The sequence below is a fragment of the Danio rerio genome, chromosome 23, assembly GCF_049306965.1.
Source record: "Danio rerio strain Tuebingen ecotype United States chromosome 23, GRCz12tu, whole genome shotgun sequence".
NCBI lineage: Eukaryota > Metazoa > Chordata > Actinopteri > Cypriniformes > Danionidae > Danio > Danio rerio.
In genome coordinates, this window is record NC_133198.1 from 23,060,605 (window position 1) to 23,081,819 (window position 21,215).

Below are 21,215 nucleotides of genomic sequence, written 5' to 3' on the forward strand. Positions count from 1 at the left end.
TTTTGAAAAACGCCACTGTAAATCTAAATTTTAAGATGCAAAATTAAAGAGGGACTGGGTAAGCACTGAGTAGACAAGACACAAGCACTGACTGTGTTTGAACAGGTACAGACTGGTGACTGCATTTGATTAACAGGTGGTAAGTGGGAAAGGAATTAAATGGCAGTGAAAAATAGCCTAACCATAATAATAGGTTAAACACGTGAAATAACGTCATAAAAAATACATTATAGAAAAAAAAAAGTATTATATTATATTATATTAGACGTTTTAACAAACCCCCTAATTTTTCGTGATTCTGCCATCGCTGAATCTAACGCAAAATCAAGTTGCCATATTGATAAATAAGACAGTTCACTTTTCTAAGTACAATGTTATTTCTGTCGTGAATAGTAGATACTTAATTGTGAAAGGGAAAATTTAAGCATTCAAACACCAGTGCAAGTGAAAGTCTACGAAACTTTGAGTAACTTTCAGTATACCTGACTGGAAAATCGACCATGTCATTAATCTTGTCCCTCCATATGAAACTCCTAAATGAGAAGCGCTTGAGCTGGATGATGAGTACATTCGGAAGACGCCAAAGTAGGAGCTGTTTAGAGGCCTCTCTGTGCTGCTGACACTTAGGACAGTACCTGAATAAAAAAAAAAAATATGATCACACATACAGTTCTATTTGAACACTTTCTATGGGCACTCTGAGTGCGTGTTCATACCATGCCTCCTCAGGGGCTAGGACCTCAGGTTTGGTAAAGAGGTTGAGGCACTGCTCTAAGGTGAAGTGTCCTGCCCTAGAGGTCTCGGTAGCAGAGCCTGGGTCCTCATCGAACTCCAGATCTTTAGAGCGCACCAGCACATATTCCTTCTGCCGCTCGTTGTTCTTCCACACCAGCTCTAGTGTGCACTCATCAGGCAGCTCCAGTACCGCGTCACCTGCAGGAGACAAAAAGATGGTGAAAACACACAATAAGGTTTGGTACTGAAACCCAGAGCCAATAAGGCAGAATCAGAACACAGACTTTGGAGCAGAAATGGTTGAATTTGATGCCTAAAACTTAAAAATAGTTTAAAATATGTGGTGGTTCAAATGACAATAAATGCCAAACAAATCACAATACAACTGGCATAGCAGTTTTTATGAACAAATTCCTCAAGAAAATGACTTCCTTCAGAAGAGCTAATGTGGTATTTTCTTTTCTTCTCATCCCTGAATGATACATATTAAAGTTCTGTTTGAAAGTGCAGCACTGCTTTATTTAGGGGAAATAACCCTGGAAACATTATTTTATAGCTATTGAGAAGTTCAACCTGCTTGTAGAGAGTAAAATCTGCTTTTTGCTTCAGAATTTTGAGGTTAGAGGACATTGTAGTCGTTTTTTGTTGACTGTTCCTTTAAATGCAAATAAGCAGGATCTCCCCACCCACTCATCCCACATGCGTGCGTCACATCAGATAAACAGCAGTCAGTGAAATAAGCTTATTTAATGTTTTTGTTAGGGAGTTTATTCAAGCATTTTAGCAACGATGAGTTACATAAATGCCGTTACAAACACACGTACACACAAATACACACGTTTAATGTGCACTGTTTTTGCACGTCTACTTGCAGCAAATGTGGACATCCATTATGCTACTGTACAAAAAGGATGTAACATCCACAAACCAGGACTCCTGTTGTGTGTTTGTATCCTCGTATAACCTTGTTTATATCCTTGAATATAGTTGTACTAAAACTGTGCGTTTTTGTATTAAACATTACTTTTTACATTAACGGTTTTAAAACTGTTTAAAATTCATTCTTGGGGTGCAGCTGATCATAGAGAGTTGAACAGATCTTTTAATCCCAGATTTTTTTGAAAATCCTGTCCTGTGGACATGTTTGTATGTGCTACTACATAGACATGTTAATACACTCCTGTCAATTAGTTTGGTAGGTGGAAAAAAAACATACTCCTGCATCCCATAGTGGAGGTCCTCAAAAATCACTAAGAACTAAATCCTATTTTAACGTCAGGAAATAAAAAAATTAATTAAAAAAAGAGACTTTTTACACACAGTTCTGTCTAAACAGCTTCCAAAATTTTATTTGGTATCATAGGTGCCCTTTAAATATATATTTTTCCATATAGTATCAGTTCAGGCACTAACCCCAAACATTTTACAAAACAAAACCTCTGACTGACCTTTCTCTTCAAGTTTTTTGTCTTCCTTTTGGCTCGAGTCCAGAATAGTGATGTAAAATTGAGATGCACCTCCACTCGCCGACTCAGAAGGCTGTTGATACCCAGTTACTACAGCTGCCAATGAACAAACAATGATGAACTATAACACCACACAACAACAAAGACCTGAGTGAAGAGCCTTAGACCAACTTACCTTCTGGTTTAACAGCCTTTTCACATGACGTTTCTTTCTCCAGCAGAGAATCATGGGAGCTGGAGGCGAGCTCACAGCAACCAGAGTCAGTGGTATGTGTGGAGAGAGTGTCTCCTCCATCTGCTGCACTCTCCGTTTGTGAGGCTGTGACAGATTCATCCTGCTCTGCTGGGTTTTCTGCGTCACCCGCTGATGGCAGGTCCTTCTCTTGACACTCTGGGACGCTGCTCGCCATGGAAGTCAGGTCAACACGGGACAGACTGGACTCAGGGGACGTCCGACCTGACTGGAAAGGTGGCTGGAACACATTGACAGAGTACCTGCACACAGAACTCAAGACTCAAACAGGGCTACTACTTCATAGCTTTTAAATGATTTTTTAGGTCACCATAGGTTAAAGACCTAAAATTAATCCACACAAAATATTCAAGACTACAAAAAAAAAGTAAAATTACATCATATTCTACAAAATTACAGTAAAAAAGTTAAATACATACTTCTATAGGACAATCCTACATGAATGAGTATATATAATATAAAACTGATTAAAATTGTTATTAAATAAATAAAAAGCAGCTTATAACACTATTAAAACAAAGATGTTATAAAAATACTTAATAAAATTATTATGATACGATAATAATAAAAATATATGCTTTCTAAATAAAAAACCTACACAAAATTGGCACAAAAATGCATACAATGTATAAAATGTACATAAAACCTTACAATCTATTTATTTAAAAAATAAATAAATGATATACAAATAGACTGACAGATAAAGCAATAAATAAATAAATACTAAAATTTTATCAGTGTTTTAATTATATCTTCATCTAATCCTGACTGAATTACACAGATAGGTAAACAAATCTGAATATAGCTGTAATTATACCTAGAGTAGCCTTCTAGAAGCTGTGTGAGGCGAGTGTAAGAAAGTCTAGACTCAGGCACGCTGATTAAAAATGGCTGTCCAATGTTTTCCACATTAGACCGACACATAGTCTTGTGAGAAGGCCAGTGGTTCTTCTGGCAGGTCCTGTAATCAGAAAAAATTCTTACTACCAACTACACCAAAGGCAAAATCTCTAAATCTTATGTGTGATGTCAAAGCCAGAACAACACACAACTCACTGATTGCAGTAGCCGACACGATAACAGCGTGTGCAGCGCTTCAGCTTCTCATCGTCAGAGGCAGGAGGCTTCAGACAACCAGCGCACTTTGTGATTGGTATGCTAGGAATCTGAGGTCTCTGAAGATAAAAAACACATGATTATAGCAAGAAAACAGGCAAATGCTAACAAAAATCGGCAATAGTTAAGGGAAGAAAGTAAGAGCGGTGTAAATGGCGTACCTGCTGGACCTTCAGCAACACCACTCTCTCTTTGATGAGATCTTTTGACAGCATCTCAAAGCAGAAGAGCAGGTCACTGGACGAGACCGTGTCTAAAGATTGAGACGGTAAAAAGATTCTGTGGAACCTGCCCTTCACAACCTGAGGGGAAAAAACAACAAAACATAAATTAGAGTGTATAGAACTTTTCAATGACACACAACTAAAGCACTGTAAATATGTCTGCTAAAGAAAATTAATCATACACTAATTCTAAAGGCAATACTTATAGGGATAGTTCACCCAAAACAGAAAATTCAAGCACTGTTTACCTAGCCTTCACCTGCCACAAACTTGTTTGCAATTTTTATTCTGAAAATTGTTTGAAAACTCTGACCATAATTATTTCCTAAGTATTTGTTTTTCCCAGTATGGACGTCAATGGTTACATGATTTTAAAGGAGGCTGCACAAAGGATGTGCCAATCATATGGAAGTAAGGCATGCATTCAAATGTTATTTCATATGAAGCTATGCAAATGGCTCTATGACGCGGCAGAAATATAAACTGTCCTGAGTAGTAGCTGGGTGCTGCAGAAAGCTGTAGACTTGCGGCTCCGGTGTGCATACCCTGATAGAAATCTATGTTTAGAATTTTAAACTGCATAACGCTGCATGGCACATCCGGTGTGCGACCACCTTAACATCTTTAAAAATATCTTCTTTTGTGCTCAACAGAAAAATTTTACTCATAAAGGTTTTGAAACACTCAGGGGTGAGTAAATATAAAATTTTTGAATGAACTATCCCTTTAATGTTACGGGAAAAAGTATTCTATTGCATTGCGTATTTTATTGAAATGAAATTACACTTTTTTTTTAAGTTTAACATTTCAAACAAATGTTCAAAAAACAAGGTTTTCAGAACAGAAAAATAAACATGAAAAAAATACAAAGTCATACACTATAAACATTTTATTATGAACTTTAACCCTAAATATTGAAAATGCATTACACAAGTGATAATATATTTTAGCTGCTCTACAGAAGTAATATTGGCTCAATTTTGGCACTGTTTGGTTGACAGATCATGTACTGATAATTTGTCAATGACAATGGGTGTCAACTTTTTTGTTTTATAGTGCATCAAGACAGTTAATGTCATAAAATAGATGCTTCACAATATCAAATATCAATAATATATGCATATTTAATTATTTTTCATTCCTCCACCACAGTTCCACCACCTTTTGATGTTAAACAGCAGAAGTACAACTTGTACAGACAATGATATTGGTGTAGTAGCAGGTCCACATTTTTCCTTTTCTTTTATATGGCAAATATAAGTCAGAACAGAACCCCACTCAGAGCAGTATCATCATACCTCTGTCAGCCTCAGGTTCTCTGGTTTGATCCTCACGCTGCGAGATATTGACTCCAGTACTTCAGCCGTGCTTGAGCTCTCTTTACTCACACTAACCAAGAACTACACAACCAAAAATATTCATCATTAACAAACAAGAATGTCCATGCAAATAAAGCTTTCTTGGGCACTACAGAAAGTTGTTTTTACCTTGACTGGTTTCTTGTGAGGCTCTTTAGCAAAATAGAAAACAGTCAGCACCTTCTGCTTCTGAGGTAGAGGGACTGGCAAGTACAAGAATGGATCAAAGGTTATGGAAACCTGAAAAAAGAAAAGATGTATAAATTAATATGCTTACTTCTAAGAGAGTGAAAATCTTAATTATCTCCCAAACATTTTAAAAAAGGAATGATTCTTTTACAAAGTAAATGATTTAAAGTGGGTCCAAGCATGGAAATTGTAGACAGTTTTTAAAACTTTTTAAATTAGAACTGTTTTAAAGTTTGGGGTCATTGCTTAATATATACTTTCTGACAGAAATATTTTATTGTTGATTTTATTCTTTAATGAAGACATTTTTACATTTTGCCAAAACATTTCCATTTCAAATTAATTGTTTTCTTTACCATTAATCATACTGAAAGGAAATGCATAATTCTTTCAAAAATATCAACATTATTCAACAAAATTGTTGCAACATTCATGAGCATTTCTGCAACATTCATAAGCATTTTTTAAAATCATAGTAGCCTCAATGAGCGCAAAAGACTACAAATATCTGAATGGGAATCTGAATTAGAATCATACTGTAGCTCATTTTGACATGAAATACCTTGGAGCACATTGGACACACCAGCTTTGACTTGTACTGGCCTTGAAAGAGGTCAACAATGAAGGAATCGTTTCTCATTTTATGCCTCTGCCATGCCTCTTCTGCAACAACCTACCAAAACACAAACAAAAACAACTTTCAGCAGATTTATTATCATGAAAAAAGGAATTCACAACATAGAGCTGATTTTGCTTAATAATAATAAAAAAATTAAAGAATATCATAGTTGTTTGTAACTGAATGCAAAATATTTAATTATACACTTAACAATACGGTTTCCTTGGATAATGTTAATGCATTTATCAATATCACAAATAATGAACAATACTTGTACAGTTTTTATTAATCATAGTTCAAAATTTACTATCCATATTCAAGCGTTTTAACATTAGTTAATGCAATAAGTTAACATGAACTAACAATGAACAACTTTATCAGCTAACATGAACAAAGATGTCATTGTTCATCGTTTGTTTATTTTAATAAATACATTAACTAACATTAACTAATACAAACTTACTCCCCTATTGTATAAGTGTTACCAAAAAATGTATACAATTTAAAAAAATCAAGTGATTTACATATTTTTTTGCTTATGTAATGTTATGTAGAATTGTTTTTAAAAGCTCACTTCATCTTGACGGCCGTCTGAGTCCACAGTCTCGGTGTATGGTTTGTTTTGGATGCGGTTCAGGTCTTCATGAAGACCATCCAGCAAAAAAGCCATAAACTCCTGAGCATCATGCTGCGCATAACCTGTAAACTGACTGGCTTTACTGGCAACTATAGCCTAGAAAGAGAAATGAAGAAACAACCATTTATAATGTGTAATTAACATAACTTAAAGATGCAGTATAGGAGAACAATCTAAAAATACCTTTAATTTGGAGGGTTGAAAAGCATGATGAGTGCCCTTCCACAGCGCCCGTAGCAGAACAGCAAAGCCAATGGCCAGCCGTCCACCCGTGCCCAATGGGTTATTACAATTAATCTCTGACTCAAAACCTCGATCTGAAAACACACACGTCTTAATAAACTTAAGACACATAGGCATATGAAAAAATGTAATATTCTGTAGAAAATGTAACTGACCATGGAAATAATCCCTGAGCTCCCGTGTGTTGGAGAGGGACTGGATCACACTGTTCATAAAGCAAGTGTTTCCCAGATTGACCAGTCCAGTGAAGCCAGGGTGACATACTTTTTTCTCCTCCACCTCTTCTGATCTCTCATTGCCTACCGGAGGAGTGTGGGTCATGGGCTGCACCATGCAGGTGGGTTTGGGCTGTGGACAGTTGGCATAAGAAGCCTAATAAGAACCTATTCACTTCAGTTTCTGGGTGCAAATGCTCTATCAGATGCCATAAGAGAACAGTAAACTGCACATTTACGCTCACATTGTGCTGAGATACTACTAAAAAAATCATGAATGTAATGTTTATACTCGGGTCTAATCTCAGAAGACACCAGTTGCTATCTGTAGCAAGTCCAGAGATTGTAGTAAAGATTTGCTTTATTATGTGATATGACTAAACAGTGGTCATAAATGGCTATTTATTCACGCAGGTGAGTGGGCTGGACAAACCACCTGTGGGAAACAGTCTTTCTTCTCAATATGCACCAGACACTTTCTATATAGTTTTGCATACATCTAAAACTTTACAAGTGGACAGTACTGAGAACAGTATTGGCTCAAGATATGTGACAAACAGACGATGCATGCATTATTACCGTGGCAACAGCAGGTTCTTGTTTGAGGGACACATGTTCGGAAACTGAGCGTGGGGACACAGCATCCAATCCAGAGTCCTCTGGGGCTCTAGGGGGTTTGGGTTTCTCCTCTCCAACCCGTGGTTCTTCTTTTGCAGGAAGTGCATGCTGGCTGCTTCCTGGCTGACTCTTTTCAAGTGTAGAAGGGCTGGAGGCCACAGCAACCTTGGCGCCCCCCACTGCACCTTAAACAGGACAACAGAGCTTGTGGTTAGCAGCTTAAAGTTATATTATATGCTTTTACTGACAATTCAATGCATTTGATGACCTTAAAATTAGAATAATATTTGCAGAATTACACTCTATATGGGTAGAGTGTCTGTGCGGCTTCATCATAAATCAATCTAATGTTCTGCTGTGTATGTGTGGTTGTCAATCATAGCATGTTACTTTGAGACTCTACATCTTGACCTAAATAAGCATTTTTACTAGTTAATGTGATCTTAACAAATAGCATACAATGTTTCCTCTAGGATTTTTTTTTTCAGCTGTGGCGGCAGGCCTTTTACACAGATCTACCAATTACCTATGGCTTTATTTCAATGAAAAATGTCGTTAGCGCAGTATTACAAGTCAAAATCACGTTTATGTAATACAAGCATGTATTAGATTTGCATTTATTAGATTTGCTAGGAATATTTATGAATGTCTCCAATAGACCTAGAGAGCGGCATTAAAGCTTCCTGAAGTGAAACGGCTATAAACACCAGCAAGATAAAGTCATTGTATGCAGAACCATAGATCTTTATTCTATAAAGTATAATTGTAGAAACATGTCAAGATGTCACCTTAAAGTGTTAAACAAATAACACACAGCACTACTACGTTTACAGAAAAGATTGCACTGTTATAATACACTTACCTTTCAATATGTTTTGGTGCAATTATAACCCGCTATAAAAAAACAAACCAAAACTAAATGTTTTGAATGAGAAGCTGTAATGTAGCCGTGACGGAATGAATTTTGGTGTGGCGCTCCGCCACGGAAGAATGAATGTAGTGGAAACCATGGCAAACCATCTGCCACTTTTGGTCTGACAAACGGAGCGAAAAATGTATTACAATAAACCACACTATGTGCATATGGTTATTGAATCTGAAGATCGCAAATTTGCTTATATCACACCAAGACTGACCTGACATTTTGCATGTATAAAGACACAAAGTAATGGTGCATGGATGAACAGCAACACCCATATTTCCAGCAGAAACCAACCAGTACAACTCAAATGCCAAAATATTATTACCATTTTAAAATGTTTGTAAAAAATTTCACCTCACCTTACATGCACTTCATATGCTACAATTTAAATGGAAATATACTTAACCAGATAGTTCATTTAAAAATGCTACCTGAATCGAGATAAATTAGTTTTTTTATTTGATTATTAATAAAAAAGGGGAATCAGTCAGACAACCTTAAAAAATACAAACAAATTCTCTCATTTCGCAACTGAATCTGAAATGTGTACAATCAGTTTGTGTAGAGCTAGACAATCCTTTTATTCTTTAAAAATAATTATAAGAAACAAAACAGCAAACTTAAATAAATGGATTGACAAAATATTTAATTAAAAGACTGAGGCTGTGTAGAGCAGCAGTTTGGGTCAGCAGGCTGGCACTGACACAAGAACACATTGGCACATTTGGCTTGACCCCCTCTCACACTCATATTGAGTTACTAGATTACTCCCTGTAGTCACATTCCTCATTAGGTGCCCTAATTTCAACATGTAAACAAAAACAGTACTACTTCGTCCACTGTAATAATAAGACCTGCGCAATAAGAAAAAATATATGAATGTTAAGGATTTCTGGCTGAAATGTTTTTGTAAATAGTTAAAAAACATCATTAATGTAGTATTCTTTTAATTTTTTAATTTTCTTTTTATTCTTATAATTTTCTGATTCAATATGTTTCTATTTCAATTGTAGTGAAAAATTCCTTAAACATCAGTCAGTAGGGGGGAAAAAAAGAAAAAGGATGACTAATAATTTTGACTTCAACTCTAGTAAGCAGTGTTATGTTTGATTAGATATTCTGTTTTTTTATTAAACATATCACATACCAAAGTGTACCAAAACCTTGACCTTAAAACCAAACCATGAGAAGTCTGTATTGCTACTCACCTAATAAACTGACTATACATAAGGGCAAGGTTATCAAAAATGATGTACACAACATGATTGCGTGTTTGTATTAATCAAAACTGCTCAGAAGCAAACAGAATCCAAGCAGCAGACCTTGTGTGGCAGGGGCCTCCAGACCCCCCCAGCGCTGACTGTGTCTCTTCTTCAGGGTGATGTCGATACGGGACGGAGTGAAGGCATAGTTGGACTGATCGGGCTGAATTAGATTCCTGAAACATTGGCAAACAGGATCAATGATGAAACCCATTAAGGCACTGAGATTATCAGATTAGGATGGCCATCTGAAAAGCTTACCTGAGTTTAACCTGCCATTTAAATACAGTGTTTGGTCCGCAATCCGAATGAAGGCGCAAAAAGTTGGGATCACTGTGGACAGTAGCGTTAATGAGTGAAAATGTAATGAGTTGAACTTTTGAAAACTTGTGTGTGGAGAAGTGTTTCTCACCTGGTCTGGAAGATAAGAGTGAAGTCTTGTTCCCTGAACAGCACCCTGGACGTCTGCCGGCAGATTTCTTTCATGTAGACATTCACAACCATCAGATCTGTTCCCTTCTCATACGAGTCATTCTTCACAAACTTCAAGTCCACCATTGGCTCCGGACCTTAAAATACATAAAGTCACAAGAAAAAAATATATGTAAAGCACATAAATTTACATTCAAATATTTAGATTTAAGTCTCCAATTAATTTCAATGTTATATTTCTAACAAAATACTAACAAATACTAACAATAAAAAAAAGCTATAAAATATAGTAGGTCTAAAATTATTACACTTTTTAAAAATGTGTTTTACACTGAAATATTTTAACTTAAAATATTTGCTTTTTCAATTTAAATACATTTAATTTTAAAACAGCAATTTATCCTAATATGCTGATACTTCTTTGCTGCTTATGAAAGATTTTGTATTAATGCTAAAGAGACTTGTGCAGTCTAATATTTTTGAAAAACAAAGTACTGTTTAAAGCATTTAAAGCATCAAAAAAAAAACTTTTTAATATTTTCTTTCAATATTTTCCAGTGAACAGTGTTCTAAAGAATTTTAAGCATCAAAAACATTTATACAATATAGCAGATGCCAAATGTGTTCTTAAATAGCTGGTTCACTTCATCATTTACTCAACCTCAATACAATACTGTTCTTAACACATTGAAAAATTTAGCCAAAATTTGTAATGAAAAAAAAAATTTCACATGAATCAAGTGGTTATTTTCATATGAACTTTGATCAACAAATAAAGCTTACAGCACTCATAATTGCTCTTGGTATCACAAGAATGCTTGCTTGCCATACAAAAACTAATGAGGATCACTAATATTTTTATTAGGGCCAGACAGAATCTGCAGACATTTTGTTCCTATTTCTGCACAGAATTTACTGAAAAAAAAAACTGCGAATGTATGCATGCATAGATTTACGGAGTGTAACTAAAAACTTACTATATAATATAAAAAGTAATACCTTTCTAACTTTTATTTAATGTTTACAGAACAAATCCACTGTGTCCACTTATTTGGAAAACAAAGCAAGTCTCTCATATAATATATCAACATCAACTAAAAGACAGAAAATATTACTTTACAAACTGAATTGTAAACAAATCATATGAATATTTTCGTATTAGTCAAGATTATGGAAATAATTAACTTAATAAATATACATTTACACATGTAAATAAATAGACTCAATGATGGGCAGATTTCTGCATGTGCAGACTCCATGTAGGCCTACTTATGAGTTTGGAATGACATTCGGGTGGGAGCTGGTCGTTTTGGGATGAACTATGCCTTTAACTGACCTTCCGTATCCTCCTCTTGGCTTGCTCCTTGTGGCTCCTCTTTGGACTTGTCCCTCTTCTCCTCTGTTTGGCTCTTTTGTGGAGACTCCTCACTTTTGAAGTCTGTTGATGCAGGCTCTCCAGATCCCAAGTCATGAGAGGGAAGCATTTTAGGGATGTGGCCTTCAGCCTGTGGCTTCGTTTCCTCCTTTCTGTTTTCTGGCTCATCAGACGCTATTTTATCAGTGCATGTTTTTACAGGAGAAGAATGTTCTTTTTGCGGTACCTGCGGCTCACACACAGAGACGCTCTTGCTTTCCCCTGATCCAACCTATAAACAACACCAAGACAAACAGGATTTCAGAGAATTTTTCCATGATTTTATTTGCAGATTACTATTATTAGCCTCACCCGAGTAATGTAATGTAATGTAATGTAATGTATTTTTTATTTAGTGCCATGTCAGCAACCAAGGCTATCTTCATGGCAGGAATCTTTCAGTCTCACCTGAGCATTGCTCTTTGGCTTCCTGTCAATCCCTTTTTCTTTTTGCAATGCCTGGCATCCTTGAGGTTTGCCCTGCATCTGAGCCCTGTTGTCTTTCGCATTGCTTGATGAAGAGGCACCGCTGTTAACCTCTGATGTGTGCGTCTTGCCATTAACTGTTGCTTTGGACTTCGACTCGTTTCCCAAGCAGGGAGCTAGGGGGGGCTCCTTTGTGTTTTTAGAGGGCCGCGTGGTGCGCTTTGCACTGGGCTCATTGATCGAGTCTGCTTTATCGCTTGATTTAATCTCTGGCGTTTTTTCTCCTGTGCTCTCAGTGACGTGCACCTGCTTGCCTTTCATCCCTCGTTTCAGCCCTCGGTCAGGTTTACCTCGTTTCTGCTCAGCAGAGCTCACCGGGGGCGTTTTCTCAATGGCTTCGCTAGATTTTTCAGACCGTCCTGTGCTTGACTGGTAGTTGTTGCTTCCATTTTTTTGAAGAATGTCTACTGGTTCTGACTTTTTCTTGTTTGATAGGGGAATTAAAAATAAATAAAGCTTAGTTAAAAGGACCTCTGACTATGCAAACATTCATGAACACTCAAAGCTGGATGCAGATTGGAAAAGAAGAACATTTAAACAATAAAAAATCTGATTAGTTAATAAATAATTAGCAACTGATTAGTTTACAAAATGCTGCAGAATTTCTTATGACAGATGTCTCAGCCCAACAGAAATCCATTTAGCTTAGCAATATATATATATATATATTTTAAGAGCGTTTTTTTAAAAAGCATTTGAGGAAGTGGACAACAGGAGACTGACAGTGAGCAGATGTTCTTACAGCGTAGGCGGGCCAGGTGTTGAGGGGGATCTTCTTGTGCATGACAAGCTGCAGGACATTCGATTTCTCCTTATAATTCAATTTACTGCAGGAGGCTTCAATCTCTTCATGGAGATGACAGCTCCATTCACGTCCATCTAAGAAAACAGGAAGATCACAGGATATACTCTACTATTCAAAGGTTTGGGGTCGGTAAGATGATTTTTTTTTTGCTGTTGTTCTGTATAATTTTCTTGTTCACTAGCATGATCAAAAATACAGTGAAAACAGTACTACTGTGTAAAGTTTACAGCAACTTAAAATTGCACAAGAAGTTAAAAAGAAAAGCATTAAAGGGATAGTTAACTTAAAAATGAAAATTAACTCCATGTACTCAGCCTTGCATGGTTTCAAACCTTTATGAGTTAGGGTTGTGCCAATAGACGACAAACTTCACGATGCTGAGCTGGCATCGCAATCCATCGCCCCGCCCCACATTATATTGATATATAACTTCTTATTTGCATGTCAGCTTAATAGCAATAATGGTCTTTTCATGAGCTGTGTTAAATGTTACATATAGCTACCACTTGCACGGCTGACAGCATCGTGAGGATTAAATGAAGGATTATACAGCACCTCTCGCGCTCAAAATGTGTGCATTCAGTGGCAAATGCTGTTACCTGCAAATCCTATCCCACAGACTTTACAGGGAATGGCTTTAGTTATTTTCATAGCGGACTTGAAACAATGATCTTATATCCACTCTTGGAAAAGTGTAAATGGTGGATTAACATTCAGCACATGATTACTAATAGGATGTGCCATTATAAGTAACTTTAGGTAAATCTGTCAGTGTTATATTCTCTCATTTTCAGCGCTTCACTTTTTCGCAGTTGTAGCTCCTGTTATCTGAAGGCAGAAGGCATTGACTGAGTGATTGACAGGTGATATTAACCAATCATTCACGTTCAGTTCTAGAGCAGTGAGCCAATAAGAAGAGCACTAAGGCAGGGCAAGCATTGCAGGCTTTTTTTTTTACATCAGCAAGTTCACATAACAACTGTTTAATCTGTTCCTGAGAGCTGCGTTTGGCATTTTTAGGAGCAAAGATGCATTCTGCATAAATGTCTCCTAAATGGGCCACGCGGTGAGGATTTTGCAGTGAAAACTATGAAAATGTATGCACTACAGTGAACTCCAACCAAACTCTCGTCTCCTCCACCAGCTGTGGGAAAAGCCATTATAATGACACAGATCACTCTGCCTACTCTTGCCAGAGTCCCGCGGAAAAAAAGTTATTGACGGGGTCATTTGTTTGTGACTTTATTTATTTATGGTTTGGTTATGGGTAAAGCAAAGACCATGTGGGTCAGGTAGTAAAAACGGCAGGCTACAATTAATTAATTCGTTATGAATTAATTGATATTTAACCACCCCCCCCCCGCCTATGAGGACGATGGCATCGTCCATCGCGATGTTTCACATTAGACACCGTACGATGCCAAATTGGTCAACATCGCCCAACCCGATTACGGGTTTCTTTTTTCAGTTGAAAACTACAAAAGATATTTTGAAGAAAGCTAAAAACCTGCAGATACTGCCTTCTATAGCAAGGGGAAAAAAACTATGGATGTCAATAGTTGTGTTTACTAAAAAAAAAAAGTCAAACAGGTTTGAAACAAGTAAAGGGTGAGTAAATTAAGACAGAATTTTCAGTCTTAGGTGAAATATCCCTTTATTTATTCTATTTAAATCTGGTCCAAACATTTGATTAATGATAAAGCCAAAAAAGAGGGACCCAAACACACAATGCCCTTACCTGGCAGCCGGATGTGGCAGGCGGAATTTGAAAAGTCATACTCGATATCTTCTACTCTCAGCACCCCAGCACCTCCACAGTTCAGCCTCACTATCACCTCGTATGCATTCTGCTTCCAGTCCAGAAACAAGTCTACACAGAGAAAAGAACATACACAGTGATTACACTGGTCTCAAACACAGTGAGAAACTAATACCAATGAATACAATTAGCTGTGTTTTTCTATGATTTTACAACAAACCTGATTTCATGATAACACCACAAAATCCCTCAGCCGATCATAGCAGAAAGCCAAGCTGCTTTCGATTTCAAATTTCTCTGCTACTGAATTAAACGCAGGTGCATGTTAGAGATCAGGAAAGACCGAGAAAGAAAGAGTGTGTGTTTATCTCGAAGGATCGAGCTGCAGGGTCAAGTGACAGCTAGTCCCGTCACTTTACTCTCTCTCACTGTGACACGCAGATCTAAAAGGTCACCACCAAATTGCAACGCCCCACAGCTGGGCTTTTATTTCACATGATGTCATCTCCTCTCCGCCAGTATCCCATGAGGCTTCTTTGCAGGATGGGGAATCAGCACTACATAGATAGACTCCTACTGTTCGTGCAGGGGTGGTCCACTGCTCTTGCAGAGATGAAATGCAACACTTCGACGAGAAGAAGACAATGGCGTGTTCGTATCGAATGTATGTGGAGAGGCCAATGAGGGCATCGTGTAAATAAAAAGGAGCATAAGTGAAGTCTTCTCATGCATGTGCTGGGTAGAACCACTCCACTGACCTTGACAAAGCCCTTCTTCATTGAAGCTGAGACTCACAGGCTTAGATTACAGCACTTCAGCACTGCAGAAGCAAACAAGCTCAGCAGACCGGACACAGCCTTAGAAACAGGCTGGCACATCGACGCTAAACAAACAATACGCTCATGAACATTTGCCAAACCAACAGTTGCATCAGCTATTGCCAACTGAAAGCTGTTTCTGATGAGGTGAATGTAGGCTTTAGAATGGTTTTCTCTGAAAGGAATGTTGAAGTCAGTGTTAAATGGTGTTTTGAAAAACTGTTAAGACCCAAAATGTAATTTCATGTTCTGTAAAATTTTATTTTATGGTTATGTATTGTGCTAATTGTCTCAGATTGTTGGTACTAAGAAAATAACAATGTGACATATAAACTAAAACAAAAAGACATCAAGTAAATGAACAGGGTTTTTTTCAGCAGCAGTAGGTTTGACATTTTAGAATTTCCTACAGCAAATAAACGAAATGTAAAAATAAATGTGTAATAAATAGGGATGCTCCGATCAATCAGCAAGAGATTGGTATCGACCGATATTTACATTTCATTACGTGATTGGTAATCTGGCCGATCTCATGAACCGATCAAAAGTGTTGGTTTATGAGTTTACAAGCAGAGGACATATTAGACGTTAAATCTTTTTACATACAAGAACTGAAAGTACAGTGTTTTGAACAATATTGCAAGTTCATTAAAAGTTAGCTGGAAATATTAGAAAAAATAAAAAAACTAATTATTTTTAACTCGATAATTTTTTATACAACTTATTATAATAAACGTTTAAATGTAAGTGTATCGGCCGTTCATCCATAACAAGGAATTGCTACTCTTTATCAGCTGCAAAAAATTCTGATCAGAGCATTCCTAGTAAAAACACTAATTATGACCTAATTTTTAATAAAAATGCAAACGCAAAGTCTGATCTTCCCTTAGTCTTCTGTTTTGTCTTCTATTACAGTATTTGATTAACATTATTAACACAGACAAGCTTATTATATACTGTGATTTTGCGGCCAAATGCACAGATCCAATAAATTTGAGACATTTTTATGTGATAATTTATGTGATGGGCATTTGACAATCATATATTAATTTCACCATATAAAAATATAAATTAGACACACAAAAATAAGATTTTTTCACACACACACACACACACACACGCACACGCACACAAACACGCACACGCACACACACACACACGCACACACACACACACACGCACGCACACACACACGCACACACACACACACACACACAATATCTTGACTTGCAATTGCATGTGTACAAGGTGTGGTTTTCTGTGCATTTGCTTCAAGTTTAGTATGTCAGCGGGTGAGCTTTTTTCCACAGCTTATATTTAACATCATATGCATATCTAACTCATGAGTGTACGCTGTCTACAAAGTGGCTTCCTGAACATTTGCTTTAGGAGTGTGTCAGTCAGAATAGAACGCTTTTTTCACTTTGTGACACAAGTTTATGTCACTTACAAACCCAATTTAATGCCATATAAACTGCTCTTTATTTTCTTATTCTCACTCCTTCCATTATTCAAAAGTAAGTGGTGTGTAAATAATTTGTAAGTGCAACGGAGACCAAACAATTGACCACATACGTTGGATGTAGGGCTGTGCGATTAATTGAAATCAAATCACAATTTGAAACGCTGCAATTAGCTAATCACTAGAGGCTGTGATATGAAATATATATGTATATTATTTCATTTCTCCCTCCCAGAGAAAATGCGTGACTGCTGCCATCAGTGTGTCATAGTCTTACTAGCCAATTGAGTGAGCACACTTTCGTTCTACCCAATCAGAAGTGCGGAGCAACCACAATAAAAAAAACAAAAAAACAAATGCAGACAAAAAATGCGGACAAGTGGAATGATGGTGTTTGCCGCTTCAGAAGCTTTAATAGACGAATATCAAACAAAAACAGGACATCGGTAATATGGAAATATTTAGATTTTAAAGTCACAGACACCAAACAAAAACAGGTCATTTGTAGGAGCTGTCATAGAATTGTTGCCACAGCACGAGGAAATACAACAACCAGCAACTAAAAAAGCACCACAGGCTTTGAGGTGATATGAGGAGTGTCTTGCTGAAAAGTCAACTGAAAGTAATGCCAGTGACACTTATCGCTTGACAGTGTATAATAAGCTATACTATCTCCCTAATTTAAGTTCAACTTGTTTATAGAACGATAAGGTTATTTTATTCGTGTTTACAGCTTACTCTTTCTGAATACTTGAAAAAAAAATTGGAATAAATATTTAAGTAAGTTAATATCTTTTCAGTTCCTTTTTTTGATGAACACTGCATTTTAGCAGTAAGAAACTATGATACAGATTATTGAGCTGAAGCTTGACAACAAAATTAAATCACAAATCTAATCAAAATCACAATATCTGACAAAAAATATATATAAATATATAAATAAATTATATATTTTCCCCAAATCTCACAGCCCTAGTTGGATGTCTTTTCTAACAAAAGATAAAGTGATGCATGAGATTTTGAATACAAATTACAATGTAAAAAAATATAGATAACCAAACTACCAATAACATTTACTACAACTTGTTTTTTTCTGACCAAATATACATGATCAAATGGCTTAATAAATGTGACAACCCTAAATGATCCCTCTGTAGCCTGGTCAACTGGTCACATTCACACCAAGGATGATAACAGTAAATATAGAGTATTAAAAACAGTCAATACCAAAATTAAAATGACAACAGCACAACGAAACAATATCATTTTAAAAACCATATTTTTTCGGCTGATAAATATAACAGCAGTTGCACTTTCTTTATCTATTTAGCCCAAAGGTAATTACCAAAAGATGATTATAAGTGTCAGCCTTATTAAAACTGGATTTACCACATACCAACTAAAACCAGATTTAATGCCACACAACAACAAATCATTAGACAAGCCATAGATGTAGTGCCACAGCTAAATCAATACTAACTAGCATAGTAGAACAATTACACAACTAGACACAGTTAACGTCTGTTAATTTTCTAGTTCACTATTTACTATAGCAAATAACAAATAGGAAATTATCCCAAAGACTCTAAAATCTCTTTTAATGCCTTTAACCACCAGTTATGGGCCAAACTGCATTACGGTCAAAAGGACACTGCACCACAGACTCTTCCCATCAGTTCATATTACATTAGACATCACTGTAGTAAACCATTTACCATAAATCTCAACATCTTGATTTACAAGACTGATTAACACTTGGCGAGAGACAAAAGTGAAAGCACGATCACAAAGAAAAGCATTCAAATGAACTTGCGTAAAAGACCTGAGTGAAATAAAGTAATTCAGACCTGGTTTATGGGGGTTTATAAACTACATTGTCCTCGCCTCACCTTTCTTAGTCTCTGTGCTGGTAGCCACCCGTTTGGCCTCTTTGCTCTCCTGGTTGGCTCTGTCCTTCTGCTTCTTCTTGCTGGTGCTGACCGTGTCATCCGGTCCCCTCTGACCTCGCCTGCGGCCTGATTCGCTGGATCCTGTGCTGCTGCTGGCCATCTTCAGCCACTTGCCGCTGATGGTTCGGCCGTCTCCTACCTCGCTCCCGCTGCCGGAGCCGCTTCCACTGGGGTCTGGATCTGAGCTGTGCCGTTTCCTGCCCGGTCCAGCTATCTTGGCGGCGTTTCAAGTGAGAGCACTCCCAGAAGAGAATCAGGAGACTGTAAACAAAAGCAACAGCGATGATGTAATACTAACAGACTCCATTTTACCAGCAGTACACATGAGTAAAATGATGGAATTATACAAGAAACAACTTTTAATTTCTGATCAAACGTTAGGGCAGACAAAGTTGAAGGATATCACATAAAATCACACTTGAAATAATAAATCCTTGGTCCCTTGCCCAATGTTCATAATTTACCCAGGGTTAACAATTACTCGTGGGTATTCATACACTGTACAATCCAAAAACCTGGATTATGTCATTATTTTGTGACGATTGGACAGTTCAGACATTTAAGCTCATCTCACAGCATTTATAGTAAAACTTTTTGTATCATTTTGGAAGACATTTTGAATTCATCTTGATGCATTAAAGTTATCTTGTGAAAATGATGATTGTTCTGATAAATGAAGCTTTGAAACTAAACGTTGCCTTTATCATCAATCTGCCTGATTATAGAACAACACCTCATGCATAAACAAAATGGATTAAACATGCACCAAATGTACTTTTATTTAATGTAGAATTAAAACAATATAATAAGCTATACAAGTAAATAGTAATAGTACAACAATAACACTAGGTGTTTATTTATTTTATTTGCCTACATTCTGCTACATTTTATTTCGACAGTGTCAACAAAGTGTCATATCTTATGCTGTAACAAAAATTACACTTAGTTGTCATTTATTACTGATTTTAATTAGTCAATAAATATGACAAAAAGCCAAAGCTTTGTGTTAACGTTAATTACTTACACGACTAGCCACAAACGACGATAACGGCAAATGTCAATATGAACACACGTCGTTGTCATGAAAAACGCCAAATACATTTGATAACACATATAACTCTAAATAATTGTTCTCTTTCATTTCCCCTGTCATATTAGCTGTCAAATGAGAAAACAGAAAGGTGTTCAAGCTGCTTAAAATCCCCGGCTGCTAACAGCACTAGCATAGCTTGTCTGACTCTATACCACACTCAAGTACTCTTTAATTCAAAACACGCCACAAACAAACTACCACCTAACGTAAATTCTGTTGTCGAGCAGATAAATATAACGTCCATAAAGTGTGACACATCTTTACTCTGTAGTTTGGATATAAGAGACACTGGTTAGCCGTGTTGTGCGAACACTGAGCTAACGTCGAATGCCCATAAAGGGAATGGAGCGCAGGGCCTGTGCTCAGTCTCTCTCGCCGGCGCACAGCTAATCATGCGCTTAGCTTTCCACAGCACGCGCTTTACCATTTTACCGCAAGGTCGGGTGGTGCGGGACTGTCAAAAGTGTTGATACCGGCAAGATAAGTGACATTTCGACATGACACCGGTTTAGGTACATAAATTCTTACTCTGTTTCTTTGTTGTCCTATAATGAGGAGTCGTTATCGGCTTGTCCTTTCCTCCGCGGCGACTGTAGATTAATTCAGCCCCAGGCTTCACACACGGCAGCGGGCCGCCGATCGCCCCTGAGCCGCATCAGCTTGTCCCTGAAACTCAATGCTGTTTTATTTCAGAAATAATCCTAACCAGGACCCATTTTGTGGCGTCAAAATAGAATCCAGGCCACTGTACATACAAAACAAAGACGCTGTCCGTGCTCTACCCGATGAGCCGAGCGCCGCTCCGTCACTCGCACTTTGTTAGAGAACAAAACAAACCGGGTAGAGACGGAGATCACGCCAACCTGCCTGCCTGCCCAAACACACACACACACCAGATACTTCCGGACACTTGCTCCACAACAACCATGCGCAGAAGATTTTTTCTTGAATATTCTAGATTTGGATATCTTGAAGTGTACTTACATTAGGCATCTGTAGGGTACCCTTGGATAAAACTATTACGGTTTCACGGTATTGTGATTAAGTTACTGCTCTAAAATGTATTCTTTTTAATTGTCTGGGTAAAAAAAACGAAACCCCCCCCCCATTCAACGCAATACATTTTATTTAGAGAACATT

At 37.1% G+C, this 21,215-nt stretch overlaps 1 protein-coding gene across 6 annotated transcripts in view; it reads right to left on the reverse strand.

The window, feature by feature from the left end:
- The window catches only part of usp19 (ubiquitin specific peptidase 19), a 29,491-nt gene extending 8,529 nt beyond the window's left edge, over positions 1–20,962 (reverse strand). For 3 of the 6 annotated variants that reach the window (XR_012398463.1, XM_068216892.2, XM_005162119.6), the window contains exons 1-23: positions 20,604–20,962; positions 18,923–19,243; positions 14,733–14,864; positions 12,932–13,068; positions 12,112–12,612; positions 11,626–11,935; positions 10,270–10,426; positions 10,119–10,190; positions 9,918–10,033; positions 7,635–7,852; positions 6,996–7,188; positions 6,781–6,914; positions 6,535–6,693; positions 5,904–6,014; positions 5,282–5,392; positions 5,093–5,194; positions 3,732–3,872; positions 3,511–3,629; positions 3,272–3,415; positions 2,377–2,696; positions 2,184–2,297; positions 717–933; positions 483–635 (exon numbers count right to left, since the gene is read on the reverse strand). Coding sequence is in view for 4 of the 6 variants with exons in the window: in XM_068216892.2 (XP_068072993.2) it covers positions 483–635; positions 717–933; positions 2,184–2,297; positions 2,377–2,696; positions 3,272–3,415; positions 3,511–3,629; positions 3,732–3,872; positions 5,093–5,194; positions 5,282–5,392; positions 5,904–6,014; positions 6,535–6,693; positions 6,781–6,914; positions 6,996–7,188; positions 7,635–7,852; positions 9,918–10,033; positions 10,119–10,190; positions 10,270–10,426; positions 11,626–11,935; positions 12,112–12,612; positions 12,932–13,068; positions 14,733–14,864; positions 18,923–19,082 (3,821 nt within the window). In the remaining 2 variants the exon portion in view is untranslated. Of the gene's footprint in view, positions 1–482; positions 636–716; positions 934–2,183; positions 2,298–2,376; positions 2,697–3,271; positions 3,416–3,510; positions 3,630–3,731; positions 3,873–5,092; positions 5,195–5,281; positions 5,393–5,903; positions 6,015–6,534; positions 6,694–6,780; positions 6,915–6,995; positions 7,189–7,634; positions 7,859–9,917; positions 10,034–10,118; positions 10,191–10,269; positions 10,427–11,625; positions 11,936–12,111; positions 12,613–12,931; positions 13,069–14,732; positions 14,865–18,922; positions 19,244–20,603 lie in introns of all 6 variants that reach the window. The other 3 variants (XR_012398462.1, XM_005162120.6, XM_005162118.6) reach the window with 1 other exon arrangement.
- Positions 20,963–21,215: the final 253 nt, after the last annotated feature.